Raw genomic sequence first — 22,937 nt, forward strand, 5'->3', positions numbered from 1 at the left:
TTCTGAGATACCCACTTCAGAGATATCCACTTCTCATATGAGAACAAGTAGAAGGGTTTCCTTCAAGATTCCCACAGAAGGGTCAAGAAGATAGTCTTCAGAAGTGCAATATCATACTCCAAAAGTGAGTTTAACTGCTTGATTTTGCATTAGACTCTTAACAGTACTAAAAGACGGCTAATTGAAAATGAAAATACAGGAGCGCCTGGGTGGCTCTGTCGGTTAAGCGTCCAACTTCAGCTCCGGTCATGATCTCACAGTTTTGAGTTCCAGCCCCGTGTTGGACTCTGTGCTGACAGCTGAGAGCCTAGAGCCTGCTTTGAATGCTGTGTCTCCTTGTCTCTCTCTCCCCTCACCCCCACATGCTCGCTCACTCACTCTTGCTCTCAAAAATTAACATTAAAAAGAAAGAAAAATAAGAAACTGAAAATGCATTTAAATCCTTGTAGAAGGATATGTTTTTTAAATATCTCCATTGGAATCTTAAAGGATTGATACATAGTATATCCAAACAAGTTCCAGAAGTGATTTTAAGCTCACCACAATTTTCAATCAGTTCCATCTAAACCTTTACTGAAGTATGAGACACAACAGAGGAAAAGAAAATAATTACTTACTTTCTATAACAAATGTCATTTAAAACATGCAACTTTATGCTGACTGAAAGAAACCAGACCAAAAGCGCACATACTGTAGGATTCCATTTATATAAAACTCTAGAATATACGAACTAACTATAATCAAAGAAAGCAGAACACTGTTCGCCTAAGAACAGGGGTGTGGAGTGGATGAGGAAACCTGGGGGATGATGGATATGTTAATTATCTTGACTGTGATAATGATTCTTAGAGTCGTATTTCTATGTCAAAAGTTATCAAACTGCATACTTCAAACATGTGTAATTTATCATACATTAATTATATGTCAATAGAGCTGCCCTAGAACATGTGCATGTTTGTTTACCCCCTCTTATGATCCATTTTGTGGAAATGAAAGCTCAGTGGAGACACTCAAGTGTGCTTACAAGTAGGGTACTTAGCAATGTGTCTTTACTTCAGGGAGGTAAAGATGTCTTCCATTAAAAAAAATTCCCTCAATCAGCTTAGTGACTTTTAAATTCCCACAATTAGATAATCAATTTCTTTGACTAAAGACTTATCTTCTGTTAGAATGCAAGAAAACTCTTCAAAAGGGTAACACAATGGGTCTTCCCAGTACAGTATGAGGAAGAGGTCTTGTGAGTCCTACTTAGTCCTATCTTAATAGCAAACACACTGGAAATGTTGTATCTTATAAGTCTCCTACTCTATAAAATGTGAATAATAATAACAGCACCTACCTCATTGGGTTGTTGTGAGGATTAGAGGTAATGTGTGTTCGGTTCTTACCAAGTATCACACCTATAAGAAATACTCAATACATGTTGTCTACTATTATGCATTTTAAATGCTTTCTTGAAAACAATGATTTTATAGTGATACCATGATGTTATAACAACTAGTACTTTCAAGACTTTAGAAAACAATGAGGCAGGGGCGCCTGGGTGACTCAGTCAGTTAAGCGGCCAACTTCGGCTCAGGTCATGATCTCACGGTCTGTGAGTTCTAGCCCCGCGTCAGGCTCTGTGCTGACAGCTCAGAGCCTGGAGCCTGTTTCAGATTCTGTGTCTTCCTCTCTCTGACCCTCCCCCGTTCATGCTCTGTCTCTCTCTGTCTCAAAAATAAATAAACGTTAAAAAAAAATTAAAAAAAAAAAAACAATGAGGCAAACAACACAAATTATTAGACTATAGGAGAGTCCAACAAAACAAAATTTTGTTTATGCTAACAAATTGTGCATAAAATGACAGTAAGAGCAAAAGAGTCAGACATGCCTGTGTTAAAGGAAAAAGAATTAATGAAGCAAAAGGGTGGAGAGAGCAGAGGGGGAAGGGAGAAAGGTAGGCATTCAGCAGGGAGTCCAAAGTCGTGGCAGCACAGAAAAGAAAGTTTAAGAATCACCAATACAACCATAATGAACGTGTAATACACTTTCACCTTTAGAACCAAATGCCAGAGTACACTGGGGATTTGGATTTCCTTCTGAGTGACAAAGAATCAATGAATGGTTTTGTGCAGGGGAACCATATGATCAGACTGACATTTTAGAGTAAGAATTCTGATGGCAGTGGACAGATTGGAAAGAAAGGAGAAAGCATGATGATCAGTTCAGAGGCTGTTATGCTACTGTGCCCAATGATGAGGGCACGTCTGACATATGGTAGTAATAACAAGGATGAAGGATTATTGAAAACATAAAATTAACACTCCTTGGTGACTGAACATTAGGGTTAAGAGCAAGTAAAGAATCACTGAGGCTCCACAGTTTCTACTTTGGGTTACTGAATGAAGTGTTAATGTTACCTTTAATTAATTGGTTGGTTCAGACTCCTGTTTGAATTTACTACCTATTTGTTAGGCAAAAGACAATGAGCCAGGGAAAACGGACTTTAACCTACTCTTGTTCCTAACACTTATTTCAGTTTTACTGAAAAATGTAAGGCATGCAGATGAGTGTTTCAACTTCACATATTTCAAATAACTCAAATTCACATTTCAGTTTCAAATATTTCATATCCTTATATATTATTGAAGGAGTATTTGAAAATAAAGTACATTTTCCTCTCAATACTCAACAATATTTAAAGTGATACATAAAATAATTTATGTGGTTGAACTAAAGGTCAAATAAATCCGTGCCCACTATTTATTTAAAGGTGGTTGGTGGGAAGTTGATATAGAATTGCATCATTAATGGTAAGTGGCTAACTTTTGGGAGATGAGTGTGAGTAAAAGTGCTAGTTAGGCTCATAGTGATTTTTCAAATATTTCATTGGTTACACAACACTACCTTAAAGTAGAAAGTGTTTTTGAAAAAAGGCTATAGACAAGAAAAGAGCAGTTGCTGAAAGATTAAAATAATTTTTTAAAATGTGAAATTATAAAAATGAAAAATATTAGTTATCATATAACATCAAGTACTTAAAACCCTTTGAAATCTATTCTTCCTATTGAAGAAGCTCTTTATTGGTTAAAAAAAAAAAAAAGTCTCATGAGCAACCAACAGTTTATTATAATATTCTACATTCCCCCAGCTGGAAATAATCTCCCCCTCCTCTAATTTGCCATAGTATTTTGTTTATGACAATTATTCCAAATTACTATAATTAAGGGGAGACTCACTGTTTTATTTCTTCTTGAAAAAAAGCAACTTGTTTTATTTCATCAAGTTACTGGTCTTATTTCTTTTCAAGCTACTTGAAGGCAAGAATTGTGACGTATTCATCAGTGCCTTATACACTGATATTCGGTAAACATCTGGAGAATGAATAACTGAAAATCTAAAAATCTTTTTGTTTGTGTAAGTTACACAAACATTGAAGGATCATACTGATGATCCTTCAGTAGGTTTCCCTACTAAGGAAAAAAACCAGTGCTTTGTGGGTACCAGAATTGCTACACTTTTCTAATCTTCATACTTATTTACAGTCTAATTTATCTGTATTTATGATTTAAAACTACTTCCCAACTATAAATCACTTATATCACGCATCAGTACAGTGTACCAGTTATTTCCTTCCTCAGTACTCTGCCTTAAAATGCCACTCTCCTGAAAAAAGTGCTGAAATGTAGTCATCTATGGAGTGGAAGAAGGTAAAATATCAATGAGGGAATTGTAGGGAAAATAAGTACTCTCAACTAAGATTATCTCAAATCACTACAGTTTTGAAAAGTTGAAATTTCTTTTAAGTAGTTCTTGATTACTGCACTTTTCTTTAACCAATACTATACAAAAGCTAGGGCTGACCCCTGCATTTTTAACAATACTGTAAAACATCTGAAATACAGCCAAAATATTTGCAAGATATATTCATGTTTTTATTTGCACTTAGACAAAAAAAAAAAAGGTGCTATTTGAGTTTTTAAGATAAAAAAAAAAATTACATTGTGGGGTGCCTAAGTAGGTCAGTCCAGTTAAGTGGCCAGTCCTGATTTCACCTCAGGTCATGATCTCATGGTTCGTGGGTTCAAGTCCCTCATGGGGTCCTGCGACGGCAGCAAGGAGCCTGCTTGAAATTCTGTCTTCCTCTCTCTCTCTGCCCCTCCCCCACTTGCACACACACACTCTCAAAAATAAATTAACTTAAAAAAAATTTTTTTAATTACATTGAAATAAAAGTTAAAAATGGAGCTTTAATTGTCAGAAATAGACACCTTAACTAAAACCTTATAGCCAGCACTGGGAACCAGTGTTAATTGTTCAGTAAAAAGTTAACTACAGTAATTATAACACTGTTTTAAAGTACTCTTATATATATTCTTATTTGATCCTCTCAACTTTAATCTTCATAAAAACAGAACAGGAATTATTATCACATTTTATAGATGCTAAAGCTCAACATTATGAAGTTATAAGAAAAAGAAATTATAAGTGACATTAGCAAATATGATAGCTGGGACCCCAATGGATCAAATTAAAAAACAAACAAACAAAAAAACCCAAACATAAAAACCACTAGGGGTAAAGTCACAATAACTGATTACAGCAAATAACCTAAAATAAATGCAACTTAATTTAAGAAGATAATGCATCTTGGTATAGGGAAGTCAGTATTTAGATCCAATGAAATTCCTGGAACAGAGTTCACAGTGAGGGTATGTATCAGAATTACCTAGGAAGCTTTTTCAAAAAACATACATGCCCTGATCCCACCTGTGATCTGCTGAATAGAAACAGAAATCTTTAAAGCCCCAACATATTTCTGAAAAAGCCTTCCAAACCATTCTAACAAACTACTGATTAAGAACCACTGCCCTAAAACAATGCACATATCTAGAGAGCAGTCCAAAAATTCATATACAAGTATGAGCTGGGTGATAGACAAACTAGGCAGAGGAATTCTGACAACTTTTAAGTCTTCTTTCTCTCCCAGTCTAAGAAGCTTAGCCAAATATAAGCAAGGGAAAAAGGCATTATGATGGGATGGTCTCCAATCACAGCGATCTATTTAAAAGGTAAATTGTTTGCAAAACTAATATTTTAACTATCATTAGTAAGACTCGTTACAATACAGCAAGCAAATGATAACACACTAAAATGTCAACACCACAGCTGAGAATAACTGACTACAGACCACATCTCTCTTACAGAAGTACTGGATAACAGACTGCCTGAGAGTCAAAGGAGGAAATGGAGCTAACAATATACACTTTTCTAAATATCACCTTCACTCACTTTGGAGAAAAAGAAAAGATTTGTCATTCCTCAAACCTAGGAACCCAACTGAATTGTGGTGATAATCTTCTCTACCTTAAGACACACGTGAGCTTTTCCGTTTCTTCCTAATTATGATCAAAATTTAGAGTTACCATTTCTCACACAGAATGGCATTCAGTTAACAAAGAGGCAAAGAAAACTTAAGCCTATTCCCACAGGATAGAAAGAGAATAACACAGAAGGTGCAAAAGAAATCAAATGAAGGATAAGTTATATCAATCATTAGCAAAAGGACACACTGTTTATCTACTAAGAAATTTTTTATTTTCTTTCTTTTCAGAACGTTCAGTATCATTTAAGTGGACAACAGAGAAAAGATACACTGCCTCCAAACATCACTGTTAAATTCTTCTGCCCTAGTTTAAAAATACAGAAAACCATTTCAAATTGTTTAAAAGTAAATGGGTAGTCTTATATATTCCCGAAAGACTATTTTCTGTCTAGCATCTGTTCTAGCCTATTATTGTAAGTTTTTAAGGTTTCACAGAATTCTAGAATGTCAGGATACTCAAACTATCTCTAGAAAGTCCCATTTCCTAGAGGTCTGAGTCCCCAAACAGCTCCACTACATGAGAAAACTAACACTGATGGGTATTTATGGGTTCCTAAAAACAAGCCTTTATAATAGTTATTCTCTCATTTTTATCTCACAGAGTAGCAGAACTGGAATAAAACCAGCTTCATTATGGGCTAAAGTCCAGATTTATTCCAATATCTGAGGCTGACTCGGAAAGGGGCCTTAAGAATCCAAGTAAGGAAAGTTTTGGATGTGTATTTGATGTATGCAGCATAAGGTAAATAAAAGATGTAAGAGTTGGTAAGTGCTAGAGATTTCACTGTGTTGGGGGGCGGGGAGGATCTCGAAAAAAATTTTAACTTCTGGGATGAAAAAGTAGAGAAATATTTAAAATCTGTCCCAGATTACTCAGGTATTTAACTAAATTGAAAATAAATGGCAATACCAAATCACCTGTCTTGATTAAGACTGCCAGATTTAGGGGCACCTAGGTGACTCAGTCAGTTAAGCGACTGACTCTTCGTTTCCGCTCAGGTCATGATCTCACGGTTTGTGGGATCAAACCCCACGGATGGGCTCTGTGCTGACAGCACTGAGCCTGCTTGGGATTTCTGTATCTTCACTCTCTGCCCCTTACACCACTTGTGCGCGCATGCTCTTTTTCAAAATAAATAAATAAATATATATTTTTAAAAAGCCTGCCAAATTTAAAACTAAACATTACAGGATGCCAATTTTAAAAAGTATTAAACAAATATTGACTGGTTTTTAGTATAAGTATGTCCCATGCAAGTATTTGTCTCATGTGCCTACAAACACAATCCTTTGCAGAGAACGCAGATGAGAGAAGGACAGGACAAAAGGAAATGCTGGGCCTCCTAAGTTGTATTTGGGAAAGATACTACACACACCCCAGATGGGACCAATTATGATTCATCATGATTCCTCCCTAGCCATTTTGCTCACTCAGTGCCTTCACTCTATCATACGACTTCATTCTGTCAGTACCTTCATTCTTTCATACCACTATTGTCTCTACGTTTTCATGGGTGGCAAGTCTGAAACAGCCTTCGTGTTTACAGTGTGCAGTCTTCTCCTTAAAAAAGTCATTTGCTTTAGCTGCCAATTCCAGCTTCCAGCTTTATCGTTAAAGATTAAGTTGCATCATACCTACACTGATTTTTTTTCCCCTTACTCAAGAGAAATACTTATAGTTCTCTTGAAACTCACACCACAGAGTTGGAAGTATTGTGGCTTACAAAAACAATTTCTTCATGTACTTCCTATTGTATGACACAACAGAACTATACTTAAGAAAACTGCGAATAAAAATCAATTATCTAAATATTAAAACATATTTTACCAAAGACAGTACTGCTTATTAGGAAACAGACCTATGTGTGCCTAAGAGCATTCCGTACTTTCTACTGGAACAATGAGAAGCCTTAAATTCAGACATAAAATAGCTAATTTTGCTTATGTTAAGCAAAACAGAATCATAAATATACAAGAGTAATGACTGCCTACGCATACCCTAAGTGGACAAGGAACATTCTTCTTAGCAATACCTGTTCTAATTAATTGTGCCAAAAGACAGAAAAATCAACGTGTTAAAAACAAACAAACAAACAAACAAACAAACAAACCTGATCTGTGAAATCCTAAATAATTAATTTGGTAATTTACCTGAACAAAATTTAGAATCATAAACATATCAAAGTCCCAGTTACTCATGGTACTTATATAATTTTGCCTATGAGATTATGATCTCCTACTTTTACGTTATACAGATAACATATGCAACTACACATACCTATTTACATATGACATCCGGTGAAATAAAGACATGGTCTAAAGTGCTTGGTAATCAATAAAAATACTTTTTGAGGTTCCAATACTACCTTATACAAATAATCTAAACTAAACAAAGATAAACTAAGCAGAATTTTTTTTCCTATTACTCTTTCGGTTCAATTACTGCTTCAAAACAGGAAAAGAATTTGTAATTACTGCATCTTTTTCTCTAAGGCCTGTACAAATGATTAAGGAAAATATACCCAGACTCCTTTTAAAAAATTTCCTTGGCAGTTTTCAAACAACTGAATTCCAATTTAAATAACTTGTTATATTTTATTTATTTACTTAATTTATTTATTTTTGAGAGAAAGAGTACTAGCGAGGGGAGGAGCAGAGGAAGAGAGGGAGACACAGAATTCGAAGCAGGTTTCAGGCTCTGAAATGTCAGCACAGAGCCCAACGAGGGGCTAGAACCCACAAACCGTGAGATCATGACCTGAACGGAAGTTGGACGCTTAACCAACTGAGTCATCCAGGCGCCCCAAATAACTTGTTATATTTTAAATAGTCCCATTTCAATGCAACTCCAGAAAAGGCAAAAAACAAAAAACAAAAAACAAAACCAGAAAACAAACAAAAACAAAAAAAGAGAGATAACTGCTCTACAGCTTTCCATTCCTTTAAATTTCTTCCCCTTCCATTTAGGGAATCAGCTCTCACAACAGCACAAAATACAGTGCCATTAAACAAATTTAAATTGTATCGTCTTCCTGAATGCTGTGGGGCTTATGCTACCCTCTGTGTAAATGGTTCTTTTCTCCCTTGTAAAATAATTAGAAGTATTGTATTCAAGCCACATATGAATGAAGTTTGGTTAAGTTGACAGCAGTCTGACCTTTTTTATTTATAATGCTCACCTTTCTTTACTACTTTCACACAAAATCTCTTTCTGGTAACCAATAATAAATTAGCCAAATATTTCAGATCATCTTTGCACTTTTATTCTAAATGTGCTTTGAAGTTATAAATTTACAAAATTATCTTAAAGTTTGGGGTCACTGAAGTGGGTAAAGAGAAAGTTGAAATATTTTAAACTACACTTGTATTCTCACATGAAAACCACAGACAAAGTGAAATCAAATGTCATGTGAACCACCCCAATTTCCTTTTCGGCCTACAGCAGTAGCTACGGCATTGTTCTGCTCAACCCTTAAAAAAAATCCTTTAATGCTTTCTACTTCCTCTTCTCTGCTAGATATCAGCCTTCTGAGGGTCACTGAACCAGGGACTTGGGAGGACGCGGGTCAAGCAAAAACAAGGTCCCCTCTTCTGCCACTTAGTACAGCGCTAACTTAATACTATCGATAAGGCCTCCCAGCCTTGCTCAAGCTGCTCCCTCTGCCGGGAAACGGCCTCATGAACCTTGCCAGCATCCTGTAAAGGTCCAACTGGAACAATCTCGATTTACTTCCCTTTAGGTTACAAACAGATCTAAACCACGGCTACATACTTGACACTCCCTCCCCTGTCCTCTAACCTGTTTTTTGATAAAGTCGTTTCCCTCCAAAGCAAGAAATGGACGCATCTATTAACTGAAAATCAGTTTCTACATTAGTGATGCACAGTTTTCATTCCTGCTCCTATTTTAAAAGCACCGGTGTTCTAATACTCCTTTCCAATAAAGAAAAAAAATGACTTTTCCGTAAAACAGAAAGTACGCGCTTTAGAGTTGAAACTGTCCACTTTGTTCAAGCAACGTTTCCACTTAAAAGCTTTTGGGATACCACTGGTGACTTTTAAAGCCGCACCACATTTTGTACAACTGTCAACACATCAGTGATCACCTCTCGGCACTTGATGAAATTAAACTTTAAAAAAAAAGTAGCGCACTCCTGAGGTCTGAAGCTTCTTCATTCCTGCTCTAAAACATAACCACCATTTCAACATAAAACAACTTCTAAATACGAGAACTATCCGTCCTCCTTTATTTAGGTAATTGTTACTTCCCTAATCCTAAAAATCAAATCGTTGGCATCAAATTACAGAGCGTGACTTTGATTTCGCACGCAAACCTTGAACCGGGGAACTTGTTAAAGGCTGACAATTTGCCAGATGAGACGATTTTAAAACATAACGCGCACAACCAAAACTGGGACCCCCGAAACTCCGACGTCCGGAGGAGCTCCTTCCCCCGGTCCGGACCCGCGCCTGGAACACTCACCGGAGGCCATGGCTCCGCTCACCTCGCCGCCCGCTCCAAGCGTCCAGACCCGAGACCTCCGCGATCAGCCCGCGTCGGTCCGGCGGCCGACGGACTCTGCCGACGAGACCCCCTGTTCCCCTGACCACCCCCGGGGCCTCCTCCTCCTTCCCGCCCTCCTCGGAGTTTGCGGCTCACACCTTCCCACCCCCTTAATTCTCGCGTTCGGAGCACCCAGAGTCGCCCTTCCTAGGTGCGGGAGCCAGGGGTAGGGGGCGGAGCGCCGCCAGAGCCACAGGCCGGCCAGGCAGAGGGGCGGGCAGCTAGGAGAGGGGATTTCCCGCGGCTGACGTAGACCCCCGCACCGCCGCCTGCCCCGGGGGCGGAGAGGCGGGGCGTCCCGGAGGCCCGCGCTCCGCCCCGCCCCTACCCCCCCGCCCCGCCCCCTGCAGCCCAATGCTTTGAGACTGGGTCTGGAAAGTGGGAGGCGGGATCTTCGGGAGCGCGGGGAACGCTGGGAGCCGGGCGGTGACTGTTCTGAACGTGTGAAAGCCGCCGGCTCGGAAGAAATCCCCCTCCTCCAGGTTGTTCTGAGGCGCGTGGTTTAAAGTTCAGAAGAGGGTGGGAAGGTGCGGTGACGTCCAGGGGGCCGGCCGCACCGGAGCACTTGGGGGCGGGCCGGGCGGTGAAGTGGGGCTGGCTCTCCGGGGCCCCGGGGGGGACGGCGGCCGGGGTTTTCGATGGGTGGTTCCCCGCCTCTTCCCAACTTCGTACATGCAAATCTTCGCCCCCGCGTCGGCGGGCGGTGTCCTGATGAGCCCGGAGAGGAAGTGCGGAAGCGCTGTCGCCTGTATTCATTTGTAATTCACGTATTTGCATTTGGGGACCCCCGCAACCTGATTTTCCCCCATTCTGTTTGAATTGCGAGGGCTCTGTCAACTTTACCTACTAAAACTTTTTCAGCTGTGAAGATCCTCACTGCGAGGTCGTTGCCTATTAACGCAGTGTGCTCGAGATTAGTGAGGTAAACGCTATCCTGGGATTTGACAGATACCCACGAGAAGAGGGGGAGTGGAACACACGTTTAGTGTGTGGAGGCAGTGTGGTATAACTCTGTTTCGTTCGAGTGCTAAGCACCTCCTGTGTGTCCGTTTATTTACCTCATTTAAAACGTATTATTGTCCTAATTTTGTAAATGAGGTTGATAGGGGTTCAGAGAAGTTAAGTAATACTTCAGAGAAAAAAAGAAGTAATACTTCAGAGAAGTTACGTCCTGGTAAAATGAAAAGCACGGTTAAACCCAGGGTTGTCTGATTCCGTGGTCTTTGCACTATACCTTACTGCCTAAGACAAGTGTGGAGGGGGCCTGGGGATTATCAGCCAGCTATACAAGTGCTGAAACTGGAGGACCCAGTTGGGGAAATCATTAAAAATAAAATCTGGTACACCTGAGTGGCTCAGTCCCTTGAGCCTCTGACTCTTGTCAGGTCATGATCCCAGGGTCGTGAGATTGAGCCCCTTTGTTGACCTCCGCTCTGAGCGTGGAGCCTGCTCAAGATTCTCTCTCCCTCTGCTCCTCTCCCACGCTTGGGCGATCTCTCCCTCGCTCTCTCGCTCTCTCGATCTCTCGCTCTCTCGCTTTCTCGATCGCTCGATATCTCTCTCGCACAAATAAAAATAATAAATAATAAAAATAAAATCTACCATCTCCATAATATCCTCTCTGCTAAAAGTAGGAAAGAATGAAACAATTTTATTATTGAATAAGCATTAAAACATGTGATGCACTAAAGAGATTGTAAAGACAAAAAAAAAACCCACAAAAAAAAAAAAAAACAAAAGAAAGACACAACAACCCTCATTTGTTTATGTAGCCAGGCAGATACAATCCACCACCGACCTGCTGTCTTTATCCAAAGGAAAAAAATAATACGAAGTTACATCTGGAAGCCAACAGCTGGGGTTTAAAATCCCACAAAGGCCAAGAGGTGGGACAGGGTCCTCCCTGGTGCTTGCATTTCAAAGAGGTAATTTCAAGGCCCCTAAGAAAGACCTTAGAGGGATTCAAAACTGGCAAGAGGCTTATTTAGCTTTTTAAAAGGTATACATACCTCTCAAAGAGAGACATCATTTATAATTTCGATTTTTCTAAAGGAATTGCTGAGTAAAAAGAAAGGAGGTGAGATTTCTTGTCCATTTTGGTACCAGGGAAATTTTTTAATTTAGTTTTTAGACGAATTTAACCTTACAACCCCCAATATCAGAACTGTAAGGGAGAACTTAGCACAGATGTTTAAGAATTCATTAGGAAGGTGAATGACAAATAGGAATGGAAAATATTTTGTGTCTATTTGTTTATATTCCACCTTCAGAAATTGATTGGTTTTAGGTGCCTCTTGAACTTAATAGAGGATAATAATGTTTGTCTACTGAAGAGTTCTGGACCGAACAGAATCTGTCCCAGTTGCAGTACTTAGGACCAGTTCTAACACCACTCCAATCTGTAAACTCACAAGTTGTACCTAAGGAGATTTAGTAACAACCATAGAATTTTGAACTAATCAATTGTTATCTTTTATTTTTCAAAGACTGACTTATTTAAATCTCCTCATTAATAGGACCGCATGTTTATATTTATTTCCAGGGCTTTTTTAATTTGTCATATGACTAAGCTATGGGTTTTATTATCTTACCTTCCTAAAGATTTGTTTTAACCCTTTCACATTTTTTTTAAAGTAGTGGAACGCTCTTTTGAAAGGTTCAGTCCGTATCTGAAAAGGGAAAATATTTTAGTTGTACAGGATACATTTATTTATTTTTTTATTAAAAAAATTTTTTAATGTTTATTTTTGAGGGCGGGAGGGGCAGAGAGACAGGGAGACACAGAATCTGAAGCAGGCTCCAGGCTCTAAGCTGTCAGCACTGAGCCTGATGTGGGGCTCCAGAGAACCCTGAGATCATGACCTGAGCTGAAGTCAGACACTCAACTGACTGAGCCACCCAAGTGCCCCTATTTTTTTAATTTTAGAGTGAGGGAGAGAGAGAGTGCACATGAGCAGGGGAGAGGGGCAGAGGGAGGGAGAGAGACAGGGATAGAGAGAATCCCAAGCAGGCTCCACACTTAGGGCAGAGCCTGATGTGGGGCTGGATCCCACCACCCTGGGATCATGACCTGAGCTGAAATCAAAGAGTCAGATGCTCAACCAACTGAACCACCCAGGTGCCCTCACTTAATTTTTTAAGATAGAAAGATTGCAAGACAAGGTGATGGATGGACTAAAAAACAACAAAGGTAAGTAGTAATTTTGATTTTGAGGGGACTTATGCTGAGAAAAAAGAGCTTATTACTGTAAAGATGATAGGCAGCTAGTTATTGGCACTTATAGAAGAGAATAGCGCATGCTAGTTTTCCTCGAAGGCACCCAGTTGTTGATACTGTTCATTCAGTTCAACAAATATCTATTCTGTGCCAGGTACTCTTTAGGTGGTGACACACTAAGAAAGAAGACAGAGCATCTGCCTTCATGCAGTTATGGCCCACATGAAAGACATCGAGCATATTATCAAAAAAGATCCTTTAAAATACTATCCTGAAGGTATTTTGTTTTTTTGTTGCTGTAAAGAAAATAAAGCAATGGGATAGTATATGACTGAGGATGGGGATGCTCTGAAGACGTGACATTTGAGCTGAGTCCTAAGTGATCAGAAAGAGGTATCCACAGGAAGATTCAGGGAAAGAACATTCTAGTCAGAGGAATAGCAAGTACCAAATCCTGGAGATTGGTAAGAGCTTACCTGAGGGATGGAGAGAAGGCCAGGAGGACTAACGCAAACAGAATGAGGTTGAAGAGGTAAGCAGGGGCCAGATCCTCTAGGACTTTGTAGATGATGATAAGGAAGATGAGGTTTAATTCCAGTAGCACACAGAAAGCTATTGGAGAGTGTTGTGTGTGATTGATTTATGAATACATTTTGAGATGTTTACTCAGGCTGACATGTTAAAGTTAGTGAACACTACCTGGTGGCTGTTGGAGTAGTCTAAATGAAAGAAGTGCTTTGGATTAGTGTCTTAGCAGAGGAGATCGCGAAAAGAAGTCAAATTTAGTAAGCTATTTTGATGACCGAGGCAGAAGGACTTGGTGATGGACTGGATGTAGGGAGGAGTAGGGAGAAAAGTAAACAAGGGCAATTCTCACATTTTTAAAAAAATTGTTTTTAATGTTTATATTTTTTTATTTCCAAGAGAAAGAGAAAGAGAGCATCAACAGGGAAGGGTCAGAGAGAGAAGGAGACACAGAATCTAAAGCAGGCTCCAGGCTCAAATCCACAGACTGCAAGATCATGACCTGAGCTGAAGTCGGATGCTTAACCGACTGAGCCACCCAGGCACCCCTCCCACATTTTTGGTGTAAGCAACCAGGTAAAAAGGAAGGCTAGTAAAGAAAGAGGTTTGAGAGGGAAAATCAGGAGTTGTGTTTTTGACATGTTAAGTTACAGATGCCTAGTAGACATCCTAGTAGACAGTGGAATATACAGAACAAAAGCTAAGGGAAAAGGTCAGGGCTAGAAATAAAGATTTGGGAATCAGTGGCATTTCATTTGGGATAAGACTACCTAAACATAGAGTGTAGATAGAGGGGAAAAAATATGAAAAAGAACCCTGGGATCCTTGAATTCTTAGAGAACTGGTAGAGAAGAAGGAGCTGCCAGTGAAGCAGGAGGAAAACCAAGAGACTATGATGTCCCAGAGGGTGTTTCAGAAAGAATGGAGATGGTCAGCTGTGTTAAATGATGCTGAGAGATTGAAAAAGATAGAATAAAGAAAGGACCTTGGATTTGGCAAGATGAAGGTCATTAATGGCCTTGATAAGAGCCATGTCAATGGAATGGTGGGGATGAAAGCTGAATTTGAGGAGGTTGAGGAGAATGATAAAAACAAGGAGTACAGACAACCTTTTCAAGAGTGTTAAAGGAAACAGAAATGAGGCAATAACTGGAGGGGGAATGCAGAACTATATGAGGCTAAGGGCTGTCACTCACAACCACAATTTCAACATGTTAACACAATTGAAGTTTGTTTATTATTCAAGTCACAGTCCAGTGTGAGTTGAGTGGCTTTCTTCCAGGAGTAATCTGGAAGATGCCTTCAGTCTTGTAGCATCAACATGCGGCCTTCAAAATCAGCCTGGAAAAGAAAAGAGAGTAGAGGATCATACATGGGAGATTTTTATGGGCCAGGCCTGAAAGTTGAGTACATTACTAAGTCACAATTTACTTTCTATATGACTTCCACAAGGAGGCTGAAAAATAGAATTTGAGAAATAGCATTTAGCTATATGCTCGGGAAGAAGAAAATAAAATGAGTATCAGTGAGCACTAGCAGTCTCTGGCACTGAAGATTTGCTTTGTTTATAGAGAGTGATATTAAGGCATATTTGTATAAAGATGAAAGGGACTTGGCAGCAAAGGAGAAATTGATGATAGAGAGAAGGGGGCTAATGAGTGAGGCAGGGAAAAAGGGTGAAATGTAGAGGACAGATGTACAGGGTTGGCTGTAGATTGGAATGGGGACTCCTCTGTGGTAATGAGAAGGAAGGCAGAGAGGATGCAGAGAACCTGGTACACTTGATGGTATAAAAATGAGGTAGTCAGGGGTGCCTGGGTGGCTCAGTCGGTTAAGCATCTGACTTTGACTCAGGTCATGATCTCCCGGTTCGAGAGTTCAAGCCCCGCGTCGGGCTCTGTGCTGACAGCTCAGAGCCTGGAGCCTGTTTTGGATTCTGTGTCTCCCTCTCTCTCTCTCTGACCCTCCCCTGTTCATGCTCTGTCTCTCTCTGTCTCAAAAATAAATAAACATTAAAAAATTTTAAAAATAAATAAATAAATAAAAATAAAAATGAGGTAGTCAAATTTCTCCCCCCCCCCTTTTTTTTTTAGTAAATTATGAGGTAAAATTCAACTGAGAGTAGAGGGCAAGGAGAGAATAGAAGGTTGGAGGAAGAGGAGAAGCCAAAAACATGGTCTCTGAGAGTGGAACTTTAGAAGGTATTTCTGCTGTACTGAATGACTATTTGAAACTTGTGGTCATAAACGTAATGTCAGACCAGTAAACACTATTTCTTATATGGTTTTTGTTTGCTTTTCAGAGAGAGAAAAAGTGGGGGAGAGGGACAGAGGGAGAAGGAGAGAGAATCTGAAGCAGGTCCCACATCTAGCATGGAGCCCAATGCAGGGCTTGATCTCAGGACTGTGAGATCATGGCCTAAGCCAAAATTAAGATTTGGATGCTTAACCAACTGAGCCACCCAAGCACCCCTTTATATGGTTTTTAACCCAGGGAAGATCAATGGGCAATATTGTCTTGAAAAAGAAGACAAAGAATTAGGAAAATTTAAGTTTCACTGAGAATATGAGGGAAGGATGCTTAATACTTCTCAACCCACACATACTCCCTGTGTGATCTGATCCATTCTCATGATTTTACCTATGATTCCAGGACCATATGTATCCAGTTGTCTTCCAGACACTTCACTGGGAGCCCTATCGGCATGCCAACCTCAACCTACTCACCATTTCTCTCCCAGGTTTACTGTTACTCACATATTCTTTGTACCGCCATCTACTCAGACACAGGTTAGAAAGTTGGGAGCCATCTCTGACTCTCACCATCTCCCATCTACCCTACAACATCCCGTCACCAAGTACTGCAGATTTTACCAATAAAATATGAATCCATTTCTTTCCCACTTTGATTGCCATTGTCAATGTTCTTCATTATATCGCACCTAAACTCCTGGAATGGTCTCCTAACTATTATCCCTGCCTACACTTTTAACCCCTGTGAAAGCCATTCGAACCTATTCAAATCCATTGTCACCTGAGTCTTTAGTATGAATGCACATCTTTCAGCCTCATCTTCTGCATTCCATGCCTTGCACTTTTACACCTCAATCAACTGCTTTGTAGCTTCTCATATCCCAGAAGCTATGCTCTTTCTTGTCCATCTGCCTTTGTTCTTACTTTCCCTTCTACCTAGAAGTTCCTCTCTAGAAACATGCCATGTTCATGGATTGAAAGACTTAATATTGTTTAAATATCAGTTCTCCCCAAATTAGTCTATAGAATTAATGAATCCCAATTGAAACTGCAGCATATTTTTGTTGGAATTGAAAAGGTGATTCTTAAATATATAGAGAAATGCCAAGGTCCTGGAATAGCCAAGCCAATAGTGAAGAATAAAGCTGAAGAATCTACATTACCACATATCCAAATTTATTATAAAACTACAGAAATTAAGATAGTATGATATTAGCACAAGTTTAGACAAATAGAATAATGGGCTGGACTAGAAAATCCAGAAACAGACCCATACATATACAGTCACTTGTTTAGAACAGTCTCTACTGCAGGTGGGGGCAGGGGGGTGGGGGAGGGAAGGAGGTCTTTTCATTAGTGCTGGGAAAAATTTGTCATCTGGAAAATAATAGAACCTGAACCTAACCTTACACCATGCCCAAAATATTTTTTTAAATGGATCATAGACTATGGGGGGACCTGGGTGGCTCAGTTTGGTTAAGTGTTTGACCCCTCATTTCGGCTCAGGTCATGGTCTCACTGTTTGTAGAATCAAACACTGTGCCAGGCTCTGTGCTAACAGCGTGGAGTCTGCTTGGGTTTCTCTCCCCCCTCTCTCTCTGCACCCCCCCCCAAAATAAATAAACCGTAAAAAAGATTAAAATAAAATAAAATGGATCATAGACTTTAATGTGAACAGCAAAATGATAAAACTTCTAGGAGAAAACATAGGAGAATACCTTCATGAACTTGAGAAAGGCAAAGACTTCTTGAACAATGTACAAAAAGCAATAACAAAGAAAAGATAGATAAATTGGACTTAATTAAAAGTAACAGATGCCACTAAGAATAAAAAGGCAAGCTACATACTAGGAGAAGATACTTGCAATACATACATCTGGTAAAGAATTCTGTGGTGTCCATCAGTTACTTTGCTTAGATTTCACTTCTAGAAAAGATCTACCTCAGCTTGCAAGCCAAGTACACACATTTCCTTAGAAACATCTAGCCAGTTATAAGCACAGTTGTGGGACAAGGGCTCACTATCTCCAACCAGTACAGAACTTCTCTATGGGGAGCTGTTGTGTTAGAGCTTCTCATTGGACTGGTTAAGACTTTCTCAGAGATGTACTTCAATCTGATTGTATTCCTACCCAATTCTCCTTCCTTTTCCTTTTTCACAAGTGTCAGATCTGCATCTGAAGACTCTTCCTGCCTATTCCTTTATTTCTCTCCCCTTTATTTTTCATAGGCATTTCCCCCAATACATCAATTGCATTGATCTTTTTTTTTTTAACGTTTTATTTTTATTTTTGACACAGGGAGAGACAGAGCATAAACAAGGGAGGGTCAGAGAGAGGGAGACACAGAATCCGAAACAGGCTCCAGGCTCTGAGCTGTCAGCACAGAGCCCGACGCGGGGCTCAAACTCAGGGACCGCGAGATCATGACCTGAGCCAAAGTCAGCTGCTCAACCGACTGAGCCACCCAGGCGCCCCTCATTGATCCTTTCATATTGGTATCTGCTTCCCATGGGATCCAACTAACATACTCCTATCCACTCTACAAATCAGTAAGAAAAAGATAACTCAATTTTTTAAGTGGCAAGAAGACCCCAACAGGTCTCTTTACAAAAGAGAATAGCCAAATAATTAATAAGCATATAAAAAGGTGCTCAGTCAAAAGGGAATTGTGTACAAAACTCATAATAAAATATTGCTACACCTTCATCAGAATGGCTAAAATTAAAAGAACAATGCCAAGGCACTTGGGTGGCTCAATCAGTTAAAACTCTGACTTGATTTCATCTCAGGTCATGATCTCACATTTTGCTATCAAATAGCACTGTACATTACAGAGAAATCATTCACAAAAAAAGGAGTCTATCAATGTGGCAAACTTTCATTGTTTTGTTTTAAAAAATGACTATAGCCACCCCAACCTTCAGCAACCACCACTCTGATCAGTCAGCAGCCATTAACATCAAAGTAAGACCCTCCACCAACAAAAAGATTTCAACTCGCTGAAAGCTCTGATGATGGTTAGTATTTTTAGCAATAAAGTATTTTGACTTTTCATTTTGTTAATAGTCCCCTTTGCTGTACAAATGCTTTTTAGTTTGATGTAGTCCCACTTGTTTATTTTTGCTTTTGTTTCTTTTTCCTTAGGAGACAGAAAAATATTGCTGAGGCCATTGTCCAAGAGATGTTTTCTTTTAGGAGATTTATGGCATCGGGTCTTACATTTAGGTCTTTAATCCATTTTGAGTTTATTTTTGTGTATGGTATAAGAAAGGGGTTCAGGTTCATTTTTTTTTGCATTTTACCAATGCCATTTATTAGAGAGACTGTCTTTTCTCCATTATATATTCTTGTCTCCTTTGTCATAGATTAATTGAACCTCTCTATAAATGTAGAGGTTTTTCTCTGGGCTCTCTATTCTGTTCCATTGATCTATTTTTGTGCCATTATCATCTATTTTGATTACTGTGGCTTTGTAGTATAGTTTGAAATCTGAGATTGTGATACTTCCAGCTTTCTTCTTCTTTCTCAATATTGCTTTGGCTCTTTGAGGTCTTCCGCAGTTCCATACAAATTTTAGAATTATTTGTGTTCTCGTTCTGTGAAAAGTACTCCTGGTGTTTTGATAGGGATTACACTGAACCTGTAGCTTGCTTTGAGTAGAATGGACATTTTAACAATATTAATTCTTTTAATCCATAAATATGGTGTATGTTTCCATTTATTTATGTATATTTACTTTCTTTTAACAGTGTCTTATCATTTCTTTCACCTCCCTGGTTAAATATGTTCCTGAGTATTTTATTCTTTTTGATGCAATTGTAAATGGGATTATTTTCTTAATTTCTTTTTCTGCTAGTTATCAGTATATACAAACACAACAGATTTCTGTATATTAATTTTGTATCCTGCAACTTTACTGAATCAAAATATATTTCTTCTTTTTACATTTATAAGATATATTTATTATTTTTTGACCAAAGTACAATAATTTTTAAATCTCCTTAAACAACTGAAAAAAAAAAAGTATTCAAGAAAATAAAACACAAATGAGAAATTTAATAATTAGATTTTTGCTTCATACCAACCCTACATTTAGTCTATAAAACAAACAAACAAAAAAACTTGAAATGTTACTAAAACACTAACCAAATCACAAAATGTATTTCTTAAATAATATGTTTTAAAAATCAAAATGATTGGGGCGCCTGGGTGGCTCAGTCGGTTAAGCGGCCGACTTCGGCTCAGGTCATGATCTTGCGGTCCGTCCGTGAGTTCGAGCCCCGCATCGGGCTCTGTGCTGACAGCTCAGAGCCTGGAGCCTGCTTCCGATTCTGTGTCTCCCTCTCTCTCTGCCCCTCCCCCGTTCATGCTCTGTCTCTCTCTGTCTCAAAAATAAATAAATGTTAAAAAAAAAATTTTTTAAAAATAAATAAAAATCAAAATGACTCCTTGATCCATTGGCTGCAGAATGGATGTCATGTTAGCAGCCATGAAAACAATGTGCATCTCACCGTACATCTCCATCAGCACACTTGAGTGACCATGTGCATTGTCAATAAGCAGTAATATTTTGACAGGAACATTTTTCTCTGAGCAGTAAGTCTCAATAGTGGGCTTAAAATATTCAGTAAACTGTGTTTGAAACAGATGTGCTGTAATCCAGGCCTTGTGGTTCCATTCACAGAGCACTGAAAGAGTAGATTTAGCATAATTCTTAAGGGCCCTAGGATTTTTGGAATGGTAAATGAGCATTGGCTTCAACTTCAAGTCCAGTTGCCTTAGATCCTAATAATGAGTCAGCCTGTCCTTTGAAGCTTTGAAGCCAGACATTGACTTCTTTCTAGCTATTAAAGTCCTACCTTTTTCCAATGGAAGACTGTTTGACCACACTGATAGTCTGTTGTTTACTGTAGCCACCTTCATTAATGAAGATAACTTCTAGATAACTTGTTGCAGCTTCTACATCAACACTTGCTGCTTTACTTCACACTTTTATGTTGTGGAGATGGCTCTTTCCTTACTTCATGAACCAAACTTTGCTAGCTTCAGACTTTTCTTCTGTAGCTCCCTCACCTCTCTCAGCCTTCACAGAATTGAAGAAAGTTAGGGCTTTGCTCTGGATTAGGTTTTGGCTTAAGGAAATGTTGTGGCTGATTTGATCTCTCAAGACCACTAAAACTTTCTCCATATCAGCAATAAGGCTGTTTCACTGTCTTATCATTTGTGTATTCACTGCAGTAGGACTTTTCGTTTCCTTCAAGAACTTTTCCTTTGCATTTATAACTTGGCTAACTGGTGCAGGAGGCCTAGCTTTTGGCTTGTTTTAGCTTTTAACATGCCTTTTTCTAGCTTTTGATTGATTTATTTGAGAGAGAGCATGAGTGGGGGAGAAGGGCAGAGAGAGAGAGAGAGAGAGAGAGAGAGAGAATCTTAAGCAATGCTCCATGCTCAATGCAGAGTCCGATTTGGGGCTCAATCCCACAACCCCAGGATCATGACCTGAGCTGAAATCAAGAGTTGGATGCTCAACTGACTGAGACACTCAGGTGCCCCTCTAGCTTTTGATTTAAAGTGAGAGAAATGTGAGCTGTGCTTGGCTGGCTCAGTTGGTAGAATATGAGACTTAATCTTGGGTGATAAGTTCAAGCCCCACATTAGTCATAGAGCTTACTTAAAATTAAAAAAAGTGATACACATGTGATTATTCTTTCACTTGGATACTTAGAAGCCATTTTAGGGTTATTAATTGGCCTAGTTTCAATATTGCTATGTCTCAGGGAATAGGGGTCCCTGAGGAAGGAGAGAGAGATGGGGAACAATTGGTCGGTGCATCAGTCAGAACATACACAACATGTATCGATTAAGTTTGCCATCTTTTATGGGTGCTGTTTGCAATGCCCCAAAATAATTAACATCAAATATCATAGATCACCATAACAAATGTAATAGTAATGAAAAAATTTGAAATATTGTGAGAATTACCAAAATGTGACACAAAGACACAAAGTGAGAAAATGCTGTTGAAAAAATAGTGCCAATAAACTTGGCTGGTGCAGGGTTGCCACAAACCTTCAGTTTGTAAAAATTGCAATCTGCAAAGTACAATAAAGAGCAATAAAACAAGATATGTCTGTATATTGAGTTCAAAAACAGATAAAACTAATTTTTGTGATGGAGGGCAGAATGTTGGGTACCTTTGGGGTGGGTATTGATGAGAAGTGGCCCAAAGGAGCCTTCTGAGTTGCTAGATATATTCTATATCTTGATCTGAGTGATGGGTGATAAAGACTTAATCCTTGACCAAACTCTAGTCAGCCTCTGCTGAGCCCTCTTTTCAACAAGCCCTCAGTCTTGACCTATAACAACTCTTTTTTTTTTGTTTTGTTCTGTGGGTTTTGTTTGTTTTTGCCTTTTTTTTTTTTTTTTTTGGTGGGGTGGGCTTTTTTTTTTTTTTTTTTTTTTTTGCTTTTTTTTGCGAGAGGGAGAGAGAGAGAATCCTAAGCAGGCTCCACGCTGTCAGCACAGAACCTGACAAGGGGCTTGAACCCATGAACCATGAGATCATGACCTGAGTGGAAACCAAGAGTCAGACACTTAATGGACTGAGCCACCCAGGCACCCTTAACTATGACAACTCTTAGCAGAAATTATTTTGCCCACTCCTTATACTAAGAGACTTGAACAAACACTAGCAAAGTTTCTAACTTCTTAAGTCCAGGATGATGACTTCATCCCCCTTAGGTTGCTGCTTGGGAAAGCACAAGCCTGCTGAAAGTATTTACTGTTTGTTCTAGCCAACACCTAGCCACAAGATGCTTGTCTTCTAGTCTCTCTGGCAGGGTAGGAGCCTAACGTCAATAAATGCCAGTTAACAAACACAGATGGCCCTTTCCCATTTTTTGTAAATTTCCACACTCCTGACTGCTCATTTCCCTTCCCTATTTCCCCCTTCTCCATTGAAAATGTCCAGTTACCTTTGCACAAATCAAAGTTGAGTTCAGTTTACACT

General features: G+C 39.2%; 1 protein-coding gene and 1 long non-coding RNA gene across 4 annotated transcripts in view; one reads left to right on the forward strand and one right to left on the reverse strand.

Moving 5' to 3' along the window:
- REL (REL proto-oncogene, NF-kB subunit) overlaps positions 1-10,192 on the reverse strand; it is a 53,134-nt gene extending 42,942 nt beyond the window's left edge. For both annotated transcript variants that reach the window (XR_009248602.1, XM_058684007.1), the window contains exon 1: positions 9,852-10,192. Coding sequence is in view for 1 of the 2 variants with exons in the window: in XM_058684007.1 (XP_058539990.1) it covers positions 9,852-9,861 (10 nt within the window). In the remaining variant the exon portion in view is untranslated. The remainder of the gene's footprint in view (positions 1-9,851) is intronic.
- A 166-nt stretch (positions 10,193-10,358) lies between these two features.
- Positions 10,359-22,937, forward strand: part of LOC131485059 (uncharacterized) — an 87,365-nt gene continuing 74,786 nt past the window's right edge. For both annotated transcript variants that reach the window (XR_009248605.1, XR_009248604.1), the window contains exon 1: positions 10,359-10,414. This is a non-coding gene — a long non-coding RNA (uncharacterized LOC131485059). The remainder of the gene's footprint in view (positions 10,415-22,937) is intronic.

Source organism: Neofelis nebulosa, chromosome 9 (assembly GCF_028018385.1).
Source record: "Neofelis nebulosa isolate mNeoNeb1 chromosome 9, mNeoNeb1.pri, whole genome shotgun sequence".
Classification (NCBI taxonomy): Eukaryota; Metazoa; Chordata; class Mammalia; order Carnivora; family Felidae; genus Neofelis; species Neofelis nebulosa.